The sequence below is a fragment of the Ursus arctos genome, unplaced genomic scaffold, assembly GCF_023065955.2.
Source record: "Ursus arctos isolate Adak ecotype North America unplaced genomic scaffold, UrsArc2.0 scaffold_3, whole genome shotgun sequence".
NCBI lineage: Eukaryota > Metazoa > Chordata > Mammalia > Carnivora > Ursidae > Ursus > Ursus arctos.
The window spans coordinates 13222139-13238264 of record NW_026622985.1 but is presented as its reverse complement, the minus strand read 5'-3'; the positions used below and the strand labels follow the sequence as shown (position 1 = coordinate 13238264).

The window sequence follows — 16126 nt, the reverse complement described above, 5'->3', positions numbered from 1 at the left end:
GATGGAGTGAAACGGAGACGAAGGTGGTACTTCCGCGTTGCGCTGCCCGAGCCGAGAGCGCGGCCGAGGCCGCTCCCCCACCCCCGGGGGCACTTGGAGGACTCCGGACTCCCCCGCAGGTCAGCGCCCGGCGCATCTGGTGTTTTTGCTGCTGAGAATAGGACGACGAGCACGATCGCGAGCTCTGCCACCCGGATTCCTGCTTCCCTCAGGCCCGGAGGCCGCTGCATACCCGACTGTGACCTGGAACCCAGGGACCCGAGTCCTGACCCGGATTATCGTGGCGCGTCTTCTGGCCAGCCCTGGTGCTCGGTGTCCCTCCGCCGCCGCAGCAGTTCCCGTTTCCGGCGGGGGAGATGGCCAGGATCTGACCCGGGAGGAGGCCGCACCCGCGCCGCGCTCTGCGGCGGGCTCTAGGCGATGCCGAGCAGCTCGGACACGGCGCTGGGGGGAGGCGGGGGCCTGAGCTGGGCGGAGAAGAAGTTGGAGGAACGCCGCAAGCGGAGGCGATTCCTGTCCCCTCAGCAGCCGCCGCTGCTGTTGCCGCTCCTGCAGCCGCAGCTCCTGCAACCGCCGCCGCCCCCGCCGCCTCTGCTCTTCCTGGCTGCTCCCGGCACGGCCGCCGCCGCAGCCGCCGCCGCCGCGGCCTCCTCCTCTTGCTTCAGCCCGGGCCCCCCTCTGGAGGTCAAGCGGCTGGCGAGAGGCAAGAGGCGCGCAGGAGGGCGGCAGAAGCGGCGCCGCGGGCCCCGCGCCGGGCAGGAGGCGGAGAAGCGTCGGGTCTTCTCGCTGCCCCAGCCGCAGCAGGACGGCGGTGGCGGTGCTAGTAGCGGCGGGGGTGTGACCCCGCTGGTGGAATACGAGGATGTGAGCTCCCAGTCCGAGCAGGGGCTGCTGCTGGGGGGGGCCAGCGCGGCAACGGCGGCGACGGCTGCCGGGGGAACGGGGGGCAGCGGCGGGAGTCCGGCCTCCTCCTCCGGCACCCAGCGGCGCGGGGAGGGGTCGGAGCGCAGGCCCCGCCGGGACCGCCGCAGCAGCAGCGGCCGCAGCAAGGAGCGCCACCGCGAGCACCGGCGGCGGGACGGGCAGCGCGGCGGCAGCGAGGCCTCCAAGTCCCGCAGCCGCCACAGCCACAGCGGCGAGGAGCGGGCCGAGGCCGCCAAGAGCGGCAGCAGCAGCAGCAGCGGCGGCCGCCGGAAAAGCGCCTCGGCCACGTCTAGCAGCAGCAGTAGCCGCAAAGATCGAGACCTGAAGGCCCACCGGAGCCGGACTAAGTCGTCCAAGGAGCCGCCTTCGGCCTACAAGGAGCCGCCCAAGGCCTACCGGGAGGACAAGAGCGAGCCCAAGGCCTACAGGCGGCGGCAGCGGTCCCTGAGCCCGCTGGGAGGTCGGGACGACAGCCCAGTGTCCCACAGGGCCTCGCAGAGCCTGAGGAGCCGCAAGTCCCCCAGCCCGGCAGGAGGTGGCAGCAGCCCGTACTCTCGGCGGCTGCCGCGCTCCCCGAGCCCCTACAGCCGCCGCCGCTCCCCCAGCTACAGTCGCCACAGCTCCTACGAGCGGGGCGGCGACGTGTCCCCCAGCCCCTACAGCAGCAGCAGCTGGCGCCGCTCCCGGAGCCCCTACAGCCCCGTGATCAGGTGAGTCCGCCCCCCTGTGCGTTCGTCTTTTGCTGCGCTGGCCAGATCCCCAGGAGGCAGGGAAAGTAGTGATTGGCCTCTTCAGAGCTGCCGAAGTCTGCAACCGGCGCTAGAAAACCCAACTTCAGACCGGGCTTCAAGCGGGAGAGGCGTTTTCGCGCGCCCATGACACCTTTTAGTGAGTTGGAGGGACAAAGCAACAGGTCCATCAGAGTTGTTCTCCTCGCTCCGGCAGGGAAAATTTCGAAGAAAGAGTTCAAAGTTGTAAACTTGTTGCATTAACATACTAACAGGTTTCTCTCAACTGCTCTTTGCATTTCCAGCAGTTTCTTTGGGTAAACCTAGAGGTGGTTTAATTTGTCATAATTTTGAAAGCTCTCTGAAGAGGTTTCATCTTTGGAGACTTAGGAACGGATCCACATACTGTAAAGGAGAATCGGAATCACTTGCTGATGTCAGAGTTAGATGTGGATTGCAAATGTTGCAGGTGATGAATACAGCGTTTGAAAAAGCAGCTTTTCTGTAAAGTTTATTCTTTTAATATGTGAAAAAAGCTTATGTGGAAACTTATAGTTCTAAATTCTCAAGATAAGGAAGATGCCCATTTTGTGATATTCTTGTGTGGAATGGTTTTTTAAGTGTTAACAAGAGAAAAATGACAAGATTGTTGTTTCACTGTGGGTTTGTGATGACACCCAGTTGCTAATAACGTATAATTAATTGGTGTAACCAAGTGAGTGGTCTAGTACATCCTCACGGTATTACACTGTTTACTATTATATTAAATTATTATTTACATTTACTTTAAATTTTGCTATATTTTTAAATATCACGGTCTTTGTTTAGAAACCTTTAAAAGGTATAATTTAATCTAGTGGAATTGGAGTAAATCTTTTCTGTAGTTGTTATACCTTGCTTGTTATATAATTCTATTCTTCAGAAAAAGTGTGAGCATTGATCTATGCATACCTGTTAAGCAAAATGAATTAAAAATAACTTTTGAATATTCGCAGGTTCTATTCCTTGAGCTGTCTGGAAATTCTAGGTCTTAGAGTTTAGGGTATTGAACAACGATGTTTTCGTTGGTTGTGTTTTTCTTATTGGTCTTAGTTTTCAGTAATGCCAAGTGGATGCAAGTACCTCTAAGTAGAAGTTACGTTGAATCTCAGTACATATACCTGTAAAATTAGCAGGTCACTTTGAAGTGTCAGCCTAGTAAATATTTGTCAAGACGGGATTCAAGTAGAGATGTGGGTGTGAGTTTGTCCTTAAGTGAAAGCAGCTGTACAAATCTCTTTATTCTTACAGTGTGTAGGCACACTTAAAATGCTACTTGATGCTTTAAGCAAAGGTCTGTCAACGCTGAAAACTCATTTCACCAAATGCAGTTTCTTGTAAGACCTTGCCTTTTACTTTTAATTAAAATATTTTAGGTTTGCCAGAAGGTTTGCATTTTTGTTATTGTTGTTTGTTTTTTGCAATTGACATTGTTTTTGAAAACTGATTAGGTTAAGTTTCAGGTCTTCAGATAGCAATTTTGAGTGTGTGATGCAATTTTAAGAATCAGGTGTGTGTTTATCTGAATTTTTAGTTGCTGGATACTTCAGCAAGGTCCTGTCCTTAATAGTGCTATGTTATGTGTGTGTGTGTGTGTGTGTGTGTGTGTGTATATATATATACACATATATATATATACATATATATAATGTAGTAGTGATATGTATGATTAGTATTATTTGTATTACCAAATATTTACTCAGCATATCATATGCCAGTAACTGTTCTAGGGACTGGAATAGATCAGTGAAGGAAGATGAGGTCCTTTGCCCTCATGAAGCTTGCATTCTAGAGGACCATTCATTACTGAATCTTTTCATGGTTTTTATACTGACCACCGGTATTACTAAAGGATCGGATTTGGACGAAGCTTTAGAGCATCTTGGCCAACATTCCAGACAGCTGTCCATTTGGTGTGTGCCTAAATACATCTAGACGTGGAAAGACATTACTTTGAGATAGCCTGTTCCATTAGATTTGGGACTTGAGTTCCAGACCTCCTTTGCTCAGTATCTTAGCAAGACCCTCCCTTGGAGACTCAGTTTCCTAAACTATGACAGGGAAACAGTTATTTTTTTGGATTATTTCAAGGATTAAGTGAAAATTTATGTTTTGTAAAGTATGGGAGTAGTATAGATTATTATGGAAATGTAATGTGGTTGAATTATTATTGAATAGTTTGAATTATTAGAACTCTTCACATTGACACAGAAATCTACCTTCATATAACTTTCTACCCACTGCTTCAGGTTTAACCAGAGCAAACTTGTATGTTACTGCCTCTTTAAAATATAAGACACTTGCCATGTCTTCTGAGTCTTTTCTTCTCTGGGCCAAAAACTTCATTTGTCATGAGGTATGGTTTTCAAATTTTTCACATTATACCCGGTTTGTCAACCATCCTGCTTAAAATACGGGGCCCAGAATTTACACCTAACATAGTTGATTGGAAAAATTTAAGATTTTTAAATACAGCGAATATGTTATTACTGTTTAGGAACAGTTAATTGAACTCACTTTTTTTTTTTTTTTTACTTACTTTTAGAATTTAGTAATGTCTTAAGTAGTCCATGTTATTTAATGAATAGACTGCTAGATTGTGAGCTCTGTGAAGGCAGCTATCCTGTCTTAACGCACCATTGTATTCCTAGTGTTCAACGGAGAATTTGGCACAAGTTGTCGCTTAATAATTGTTGAATGAAGGGATGATGGAGTTTACTGAGCATATGAAATATTGTGGGCCTGGATTGCATAAGTATTTAATAGAGACCATGTGTTATGCTATAAGAAAGAGCACTATGATCTTTTACTCGCCCAAATGGACCTTATGTATTAATGAATTGTCAGCGTAGCTATTTTAAGGAGATGCATGCACATTGAAAATAGTATTCAAACCGTAGTATGATGATTTTTCTTGGTGTTAATTCCTAGACTGAATCCTCTCCATTCTATGGAGTTTTAATCACTGTCTGTTCTAGGCCTTCGTCTGAATCTTCAGTTTTCTGTTCATGCTTTTCTTTTCATCAGTCCCTCCTTAGTTTTACATTTCTTCTGTATAACCCGTTTACCTTATTTTCTTTACTCTTTGACTGTTGGGGTCTGGGAAGTCACATAATATTGCCGATTGACCCTACAATGTGAGAGTGTAGTAGAGCTGTTTTTAAAGGGAGGGAATGTTACTGACATTGGGTTTTACTATGTGCCAGGTATTGATAAATACTTAACAACATACATTCACCCCCTGCATTTCTATTGATAGATTGGGAAGCTGAAGCTCTAAAAAGTTATGTGATTTGTTCCAGGGTCAGTTTGGATTCAAACCCTGGGCTGACTGAAGTAACATGCTCTTGATATTAGGTATTGATACTGTCATAGCATGTCGTGAGCTGACCCCCTCATGTAGTGATCTGTTTGCTAAAATTCATCTCCTGTTTGGGTATTTATGTATTGATTTCTTTTCCCCAGCCGTTCTTTGCAGCATTTTCAGGATTGTAAAAAACAAAGAGATTCTTTTGTCTCATTAACTTGTAGCTTTTATGAATATGAGTCTAAAAACATTCCTTGAAGACTTTAATTATACTTAGTTATTGACAGGTTTTTTTGCAATGGGATATCTTGATCTGAAGTCACTCAAGTCAGATCAGTTACAGTCAGGACAATAAATTGTTAAATATACTGTTAATTGGTTCTCTCTGAACTTGTGGAGGTTCTATTCCACTGAGGAGCAGCAGAAGCCTCCGTTATGGAATGGTATAATGACCCTGGGAATCTAAAGATGGGTGGACCAGTAGTTGTGAATAAGTGAAGTTACTAGTATTTACTTGTGTATGATATGGGGTACCTCTGTCATGGTTAATTTAGTGTAATTTTCCTAAAAAACTTTTTTCACAAATATGTAAAATGACAGTTCAGAATAATGAAAAAGCTCCTGTTAACTCATAAAATGATACTGATTTACTTTGTACTTAATAGAAATAAATCATGAATATCCTTAGATGAATGTAATACTTAAAATGCTTTTAAAAAATATCAGATATATAGGATACTAGTATAAATGCAGAAACACTCAGAAGGAGTAGAAATTTAGGTGAAGTCTTAAGTCTCCAAACCTGTAATCACTTATTCTCTAGCTGGCCTTGTGGTTTGCTCCTTCTCTGACCAAACTTTACCCAACATTTACATCTACTAGTCTTTATCATGTATTTGTTCTAACACTAATATTTATCCCATTTCCATTTTCAGCACCTCAGTTCAGGCCTTTGTTTTTTTTTTTTTTTTAAAGATTTTTATTTTTTATTTATTTGACAGAGAGACAGCCAGCGAGAGAGGGAATACAAGCAGGGGGAGTGGGAGAGGAAGAAGCAGGCTCATAGCGGAGGAGCCTGACGTGGGGCTTGATCCCACAACGCCGGGATCACGCCCTGAGCCGAAGGCAGACGCCTAACCGCTGTGCCACCCAGGCGCCCCCAGGCCTTTGTTTTTAATCAGACTTCCTATTACCATTCTTTTCTTCCCCGTTCTTCCATTCCTTTCTTCCCAATTCATTCTTTTTCAGGAGAATTTTCTTAAAGTCTTGGTCAGATTGTGTTATTTCCATTGTATAGAATTAAGTCCAGACTTGGCAATGCATTGTCAGGTAATGCCTTTTATGATCTGGACCCATTCTATCAGAATTCTATTTTAAGGGGCACTTTTATTTCTCTATATTTTTACTCTTGCTGTTCTTTTACCTTGAAATGCCCTTTCCCCCCCTTTTTTCTGCTTCGGACTTTGCATTCAAAACCCAGCTCCAATTCAACCATCTTGAGATCTTGCTCCATTCATGTAGAAAAAGTTCATTCTTATATTCCTATGGTACTTTGCTTTATCTTTGTTACAGAGCTTTAAAAAATTCTATTTAATATTCTGATTATTTGACGGGCTACATTTGTAGTTTCTCTACTAGACTGTAAGCTCCCGGAGGACAAATTTTAATGTGTATTTATTCATGGTTGAATTAATTTAAATAGTATTTTTCTCCACAGATTAATGCAGACCAACTTTGCACAGTTTGCAGTTGCATCTCTGAACTTACTTGCTGTTTTGGTTCACATATACTTTAGGATGGGTGAAGTGATTGTTTTGTAAGGAGAGAATTTAAGAACCTCCCCTTTCCAGCTGCTGCTTTACTGGAATGAGTTGAGGATGCTGGGAGTCACTTTTAGTGTGAATAGAATAAATTCAGACCTAGTGTTTATGTCTGCACTCTGCTGTACTAATCAAGATAAGTGATCTGTTTTTCTTGGTGCAAATTTTTTGAAAAAACCGTACACCAAGTTTTATTTCCTAACTCTGAAAAATTATAGCTATTTCTAGAAAAATCAGTTGAAAATTAATATTGCTTAATACTCATATTTTAGATCATTTTAATCTCTTATTCTATACTTTTTCTATGAATATCACTTAAATTTTTATTTTTGTTGTTTTTGTTTTTGTTTGGCTTTGTTTTATAGGTAGATATTTATAAACTTTAAAGTGGATGTTAGAAGCAAAAGTATCAGGCTAGAATCAGAAGTATTAGTTCTTTGTGGTGATTTTTGTTCCTTGAATTTCTACACATCTAAATTGTGAGAGAATCTAGTTTTCTTAGTATATGTGGAAAACAAAATGAATGTAGATTAGAGGATTAAAAACTGGAATTTATTTATTTATTTATTTATTTTAGTTTTTATTTAAATTCCAATTAGTTAACATACAGTGTAATATTGTTTCAGGTGTACAGTATAGTGATTCAGTGCTGCCCTGCAACACCGAGTGCTAATCACAGCAAGTGCGCTCCAATCCGCATCACCTATTTAACCCAAATCACCTGTTAACCCATCCCCTGACCCCCCTCCCTCTGGTAATTATGCTTGTTCTCTGTAGTTAAGAGTCTGTTTCTTGGTGTGCCCCCCTCTCTCTTTTTTTCCCTTTGCTCTCTTAAAAACTGGAATTTATAAAATGGAAATGAAAAAGGTAGTGAGAGGAACTGAAAACTGAAAGTATAATGGGCTGCATGCCTCCCCACTTTTCTGTTTCTGCATTTTCAGTTGCATAGGGGTACTTTCACTGAGATATTTTATTGACTCTCCACACTTATTTTACATTAAATCAATTATTTCATCTTTCTTGGAGTCATTTCTTTTTCCGATATTGCTCTTCATTATTTTTCATCTGTTCACAAAGATACTGCAGGCTCAAGGTGGAAGTTTTCAGTTAGTACAGAAGAGTGTGAGAGATTAAAAGTCCTCCTGAATCCAACCACCTGAGATGATTATCTTTGATGTTTTGAATAACGTTCTTCTGGATTTCTCTCTGCACATATGCATAGGGACAAAAGATTTTATGTGAATCTTAGGAATTATGGGAACATATTACAGTGCTGCTTTGGATGCAGTGCTCTGTAATACATTCTTCTTGCTGGCTTCTGGTAGTTTGTTATACGCATGTACTGTAACTTGTTTGGCTAAGTCCATTTTACTAGATTCTTAGTTTTTTATTTTGAAAATTTTTGAGATGTGTATGTATCTGTTGCAATTAGTTGCTGTGCACATTTGTCCCATTATCTCCTATATATTGGATTTCTTGGAGGTAAAATTGTTGGGTCAAAAATGGTATACACATTTGTAATTTTGATACATTGTCATATTGCCCTTCAGAAAGCTTTTACCAATTTTTTTTTCCCAACAATGTGCCAGTGCTCATTTCCTCAGTCCCACTATCACTTAGAGTTGTCAAATATGCCATATTTTTCATTTGCATTTCTTTAATTTAAGACTGAATTTATTTTAATTTGTTTATTGAATGTTTTAACTTCTTGATTCATTTCTGTTATTAATTTATAAGAGCTTTCTGTTAGAGGTATTAACTGTTTTTGTGGCATAACAAATATTTTTCATGAGTTTGTCTTTTGTTTTTTAACATTGTTTATGTTAATGTTTGTTTTTTTATTTTATTTTGTTTTTAAAGATTTTTTTATTTATTTACTTGAGAGGGAGGGAGGGGGAGAAGCAGACTCCCTGCTGAGCAGGGAGCCTAATGCAGGGCTCCATTCCAGGACCCTCAGATCATGACCTGAGCCGAAGGCAGACGCTTAGCTGACTGAGCCACCAGGCACCCCCAAATGTTTTAAGAACTGTTGACTTGTGCCTATGTTCATGTGTTTTAAGTGACAGTAGTTGCTCCCAGGCACCCAGTGCCAAAACTTCAGTAATACTTATCTCTTCTCCTTCCCTGGTTCTTGTCAATTGCTTGTTCTATTGGTCCTTTTGCAGTGGTCTTTATTCTTACTTAGTTTGAAACTCCTTTGTTTACATTTTTATTGTTGGGTCTGATTGCTTTGGGTTTTTCCTCTTCAAGCCTCTCCTGTTTTCTGCATTCAAATTAATTTTAAGATACCACTTTGATTCTATCATTTTTCTATGAAACATACTGAAAGAATCAAATTCTTGAGCTGGGCACTTAAGATTCCTTACCTGAGACGGACCCAAACTACCCTTAATTCTCAGTATGTATGCTGATCACAGTGCAAACTGGACACCTTTATTTTAAAAACGTGGAATTGCAGGAGCTCTACACTTTAGTTTATGCCCTTCTCTCAACTGGCTAATCCTACTTGGCCATTCTTCCAGCCATATTTGAGGTTTCATCTTCATTCATCTCATCCAGAAATGATTTCTCATATTCAGACTTGCATTAATTTGAGTTGTCTCTCCCCCCTCCCCCCGGTATATTGACATGTTTCATTCATTCATTTAAAACAGTTTTATTAAAGTATAATTTACCAATTTTAAGTATACATGTAAATGGCTTTTGACAAATAGATATACTTGTGTAACCACCACCACAATCATGATAAAGAACATTTACATTACCCCAAAAAGTTTCCTGTGTCCCCTTTGTAGTTTGTCCCCTACTGTACCTGTGGTCCTTGGCAACTGCTACTCTGCTTTCTGTCACATTAGTTTTACCTTTCTTAAACTTCATATCAATAGAATTATATGGTATGTAATCTTTGGTGTGTGCTCTTCACTTAGATTCATTGATGTTATTGCATGCTTGAGTGGTTTCATCCTTTTTATTGCCAAGTAGTATTCCATTTCCTTATACAGTCCATGGATATACGGTGATTTGCTTGTCATTACCCCATTGATGAGCATTTGAGTTGTTTCCAGTTTTGGGCTATTACGTTCGAATCTGCTGTGAATATTTGAATATAGTTCTTTTGTTTTTATTTCTCATGAGTAAATTAGGAGGGGGATTGCTGTGTTGTAAGTGAATTTTTGGCTTTATAAGCAGCCTGTTTTCCAAAATAGTACCATTTTGCATTCTAGTCAACAGTCTGTGAGCGTTCCAATAGCGTCACATCCTAACTAAGACTTCAGTTTTTGTCAGTCTTTGTTCTTAGCTGTTCTGGTGGATGTATAGTGGTACGTCATTGTTGTTTTATTTGCAAATGCCTAATGACTGATAATGTTAAGCATCTTTCCATATGCTTATTTGCTCTTCATATCTTTTGTGAAGTGTCTTAAAATGTTTTGTCCATATGCTTTATGAATTGGGTTGTTTTATTGAATTTTAAGGGTTCTGTACATATTCTAGATACAAGTTCTTTGTCAGATACAAATATTTTGCAAATGATTCTTCTCATTCTGTGGCTTGCCTTTACTTAACAGTAATTTTGAAGAGCAGAATTTGATGAAGTCCAGTATAGCACTTGTTTTCCTTTATGATGCGTGTATTTTGTGCCACCCCAAAATAAGACTAACTCATGGTCACAAAGATTTCCGTTTTGGTTTTATAATATACATCTTTAATTTATCACAGTCAAGATCTTATCATATGACAAGAGTATGCTTACATTTTTTCTTATGTACCGTTTTGTGATATGTCTAATTTCTATATGTATATATGTATATTTATATATGACTTATGTATGTTATTTATAGACATGCAATTTAAAAATGAAAAAGATCATTTATATCTGCTTTAATTTCTACCTTTTCAAACACTTCTCATTCCTTTATGTAGATCCAAGTTTTGATGTAGTATTTTCCTCTAGTGAGAGAAGTGGCTTTCAACATTTCTTATAATGTAGCTCTGCTGTTTTATTGGTCTGAAAAAGTCTCCATTTTGGAAGATATTTTTGCTGGGTATGGAATTCTACATGGACTTTTTTCCCCTCTTTAGTACTTAGATTTATTCTGCTTCTGGCTTGTGTAGTTTGACGAGAATTTACATAATATTTTGTTTTTGCTTCATCCACTGGATTGTAAGTCCCATGGGGTTCTTTTTTAATCTTAGGGTCTCTTAAGCACTTACCGCAGCATGTGATAGGAAATAGATACCCAACAAATGGTGTTAAATAAATTTGTATAAGAAAATGTCTAGCACCTTAGACTTTGGGGAAAAAACTTCTGATATTAATAGGGTCTAGTATTGGCTTATGAATACATTTGTAATGACTGGAGCTGGACCAATCAAAACAATGTGCTTTGGTGCAGATAAAGTATTAAGCCTTTCCTGTACTCTTTTTACCATCTTTCCTTTTTCTCTCTTCAAAAACACGTATCAGGGCATGGTTCAGTGATACCTGAAGACAAATACAGTTCATGTGCTCAGTGGACTAGAACTTGTTTGCCTGAGAGAATCTGCAAAAAGTCAGTCATGACTCTTTTATTTCCTTAACTTTTAGTGTTTTACAAGGAATATAAAGGAAATAAACACAAGCATTTCAGTTTTATGTTACTTAATTTTTCTAGTTTTTAAAGTAACATCTTTTTTGAGATATAATTCACCTACCATGCCATTTAATTTTAACTGGTACAGTCAGTAGCCTTTAGTATATTCAGGGTTGTGCAGCCATTATGATTAATTTTAGAACATTTTAATCACCTCAAAAAGAAACTCAGTGCCTGTTAGTAGTCAGTCCCCATTCTCACCTCTGCACGTTTCTGGCAACCACCAGTCTACTTTCTATCTCTCTGGATTTGCCTATTTTGGACATTTCATATAAATGGGATCATATGATTCATGGTTTTTTATGGCTGACTAAATTCATTTAAGCATACTGTTTTTAAGGTTAATCTACGTTGTAGCATGTGTCATCAGTTATTTCTTTTTATGGCAAAATAGCTAGTATTCCATTGTATGAATATTCCACATTTTATTTTCAGCTGATGGACGTTTCAGTTGTTTTCAGTTTTTGACTGTTGCGAATTATGCTTCCATGAACACTTATGTTTAGTTTTTGCATGAGTTTTTTTTCATGAGATATGTTTTTATTTCTCTTGAATATACATATATATATATATATATATGTATATTTCTCTTGGGTGTATATTTCTCTTGGGTATATATGAGTGGAATTTCTGGGTCATATGGTAATTCTGTGTTTAACATTTTAAGGAATTGCCAACCTATTTTCCTCAGTGGCTGTATCACTTTTATATACCAACCAGCAATATATGAGGGTTTCAGTTTCTCCATATCCTTGACAATGTCTTCTTTATTATACTTGTTCTGATATCTCCTTGTACTTTTGATTTGCATTTCCCTAGTGACTAATGATATTGAGCATCTTTTCATATGTTTATTAGACATTTATATATCTTTTTTTGGAAAATGTTTATTCAAATCCTTCACCTATTTTAAAATTGGGATTTCTTCTTGTTGTTGAATCTCTAGAGTTCTTTATATATTTTGGGTACTAATATGCCTGTGACATTTCTTCTAGAAAGAAGAACTCTTATATTTGGGAGAGTCAGTTTTAACTTAGTGCAAAAATAGACTCTAACCTAGGTAACTTGTTTGTAACCACTTAGGTCATTCTAACAGTGTAAACTTTGGACAAGTCACTTAGCTTTTGAGTCATTGTCTTTGGACCCATAAGAAGAAAAAAAGGAAAGAATTTTTAGGGTGAAGTGTTTACAGAACAACCAAAAGACTCCTATCTAGTTGGCAGATCTTCTCTCTTGGGTTGACTGGGTAAATATCCGCTCTAAAGGAAAAAGCAAAGACTAGAAATTATACAGATGTGGATTTAGGTATGAATTCTGGTGCATTCATACCAGAGCACTATTAAGCAATTCACTTATCCTTTTTGAACTCTGGTCTTTCTGCTTGTAAAATCAGAGGAATGATGTCAACCTAGTTAAAGAAAAAATCTGGGAACAACCTAAATACAGTGACTAGGGAAGCAGTTAAATTATGGTACAGATAGATGACTTGCAAAAATTTTTCCCATTGTATCTCTTTGTTGACATCCATTAATGCACAGAAATTTTTAATTTTGATGAAGTCCACTTTATTTTTTCTTTTGTTGCTTGTGCTTTGATATCATATCGAAGAAGACTCTGCCTAATCGAACATCACAAAGATTTATTCCTATGTTTTCTTCTAAGAGTTTTATAGTTTTAGCTTTTACATTTTGGTCCTTGATCTATTTTAAGTTAATTTTTGTGTATGGCAAGAGAAAGTAGTCCAACTTCATTCTTTTGCATGGAAAGCCATTTATGCCAACATCATTTGTTAAAAAAAACCTATTCTTTCTCCATCGAATTGTATTGGCATTCTTTTTAAAACGCATTGACCATAAATGTGAGGGCTTATTTCTGGGCTGTCAGTTCTAGTCCATTGATTTACATGTTCATCTTACGCCAGTACCATACAGTCTTGATTATTCTAATTTTGTGTTAGTTTTTGAAATCAGGAAGTGCAAGTCTTTCAACTTTGTTCTTTTATATTGCTTTGATCCCCCCCCCCTTTTTTTATGGAGGGGGTGAGGGGTCCTTTGGATTTCTACATGAATTTTAGGATCAGCTTGCCAAATTGTGCAAAAAAGGCAGCTTGGATTTTCACTGGGATTGTACTAAATCTGGAGATCAATTTGGGAGTATTGCCGTCTTAATGATTAAGTCATCAAATACATGAATATTAAATGTCTTTCCATTTATTTATGCTCCCTCAATATTTTCATTGGTAATTTGAAGTTTTCAGGGTACAGTCCTTGAACTTTTTTTGGTTAGATTTATTACTAAGTATACATTTTAAGGCTCTTGTAATGGGAATTGTTTTTGTAATTTCATTTAATTGTCCATTGCTAGTGTATGGAACTGCAATAGATTTTTCTACATTGATCATGTATCCTGCCATCTTGCTTACTTGTTTATTAGTTCTAGTAGTTTTTAGTTGATTTCTTAGGATTTTCTATGTACAAGATTATGTCATGTGCAAATAGTTTTACTTCTTCCCTCCCCCCCACTCCATCTGGATTCCTTTTATTTATTTTTTCTTGCCTAATTGCAGTGGCTAGAATCTCAAGTACAGTGTTGATTAGAGGTGGCAAACTTAGACTTCCTTGTTTTGATCCTGGTCCTATAGGGAAAGCATTTTAGTTTTTTTTCCACAGAATGATGTTGGCTGCGAATTTTTTTTATAAATGCCTACTTTTATTTTGGTTTAAAATGATTTCCAATCAGGGTCTAATTTTTGGTATCAAAAAAAACCCTCTAGATGTTTTGGTTGACCCTAATACATGAACTGGTGTAATTATTCATTACTGTGCTAGGGTCTAGGAAAAGAGGAGAATGTATTTTGTAGTTTGTGTAATGATTAGCTATATTGATTTCCTCAATATGCATGAAGAAACATTTGAAAAGTGTTTTATTATGAAAACTATATGCATTCATTTTTTTTTAAAGATTTTATTTATTTATGTGACAGAGAGACAGCCAGCGAGAGAGGGAACACAGCAGGGGAGTGGGAGAGGAAGAAGCAGGCTCCCAGCGGAGGAGCCCGATGTGGGACTCGATCCCAGAACGCCGGGATCACACCCTGAGCCGAAGGCAGACACTTAACGACTGCACTACCCAGGCGTCCCTATATGCATTCATGTTTATAGTATTTTTTAAATTAGTGTTACTTAAGTACTCATGATATTCTAAATTTAATTTTTTAAGGTTAGCAGTTGATATACTGGAGTAAGAATAAATTTGTACAACCTTTTTTATTTTTATTTTAAAAAGTAAGATTTCTTCGTACCATACATTTTGGTTTGTTGTAATTTCTGGTGTTCATCTTTAAACTTTTCTGTTGGTGTTTATTTTTTTGATGAGTTTTGAGTATTATATTGATGTTTTGGGTTTTTGTGTGTTTTTTTTTTTTTTTTAAGTAATCTCTGTGCCCAACGTGGAGCTTGAACTCATGAACCCAGGATCAAGAGTTGCATGCTCTACTGACTGAGCCAGCCAGGAGCCCCTGGTGGTGGTTTTTTTTTTTTTTTTTTTTAATTTATTTATTTTTACTAGCAAAAGTGGATTTATTTGGGAATAACAGAGTAGTAATCAGGGACATACAGGCTACGACAGAACCATAGGCAAGTTCTGTTAGTGTTTATTTTTAAACTTTACTGTATTTTTGAGTTCTCTACAATGAAAAATTGTGTTACGTTTTTTTAAACCCATACTCTGTATTTAAGGGTTATATGCAAGATGCTTGAAAACAGTACAGAAGCATACACAGCAAGATGTGAAAACTACCCTTTATGTCCTTTTCATTCCTATTCCTTTTCAAGTATATTACCATGTCAGTAGTTGGTGTTTATCCTTTTTCTGTGTATGTGCTTATATACAAACATACATACATACACATAAACATTAAGAATATTACTATGCCATAAATTTTTTTACATGCTTTTTTTGTTTAGCAGTAGGATTTGAAGATCTTTCCAAATGACTACATAGAATTATAATAATGAAATGTTTCAGATGTTTTTAACTATCAGATGTTGGGCACTGTTTTTTCATTTTTTCTGTATTACAGCCAGTCCTTTAAAGAATATCTGTGTAGTAACTTTTTGACAACATATGGAAGTGTTTTTGTCGGATATGTGCTTATAGGTGAAATTGCAGATCAAAAGCATTTGATAGATATTGCCAAATTTCCTTTTTAAAAGTCGGTGTAGGGCACCTGGGTGGCACGGCGGTTGAGCGTCTGCCTTCGGCTCAGGGCGTGATCCCGGCGTTGTGGGATCGAGTCCCACATCGGGCTCTTCCGCTGTGAGCCTGTTTCTTCCTCTCCCACAACCCCTGCTTGTGTTCCCTCTCTCGCTGGCTGTCTCTCTGTCGAATAAATAAATAAAATCTTAAAAAAAAAAAAAAGTCAGTGTAATTTTATATTCCCTCTGATAATTTATGTAAGTGACCATTTTTGTGCATTCTTATGAATAATTGATATTTTCAAAATTCCTATTTTTGCCCTTATGATGGATACAAATTTATTACCATCCTTTTATTTTGCCTTTTCTGGTTACAATAGAGAAGGGAGCATTTAAATTTCTTTACTGGCCATTTGTGTTTCTTCTGTGACTATGTATTTTTCTAAACAAGAGGACCCTCTAGTTATTAAAAATAAGAAAT

General features: G+C 38.7%; 1 protein-coding gene across 3 annotated transcripts in view; it reads left to right on the top strand.

Annotated features, from left to right (window-relative positions):
* Positions 1-223: 223 nt before the first annotated feature.
* Positions 224-16126, top strand: part of CDK13 (cyclin dependent kinase 13) — a 118516-nt gene continuing 102613 nt past the window's right edge. For all 3 annotated transcript variants that reach the window (XM_026502864.4, XM_057304155.1, XM_026502854.4), the window contains exon 1: positions 224-1634. In XM_026502864.4, coding sequence (XP_026358649.1) covers positions 421-1634 — 1214 coding nt within the window. In that variant the 5' untranslated portion in view covers positions 224-420. The remainder of the gene's footprint in view (positions 1635-16126) is intronic.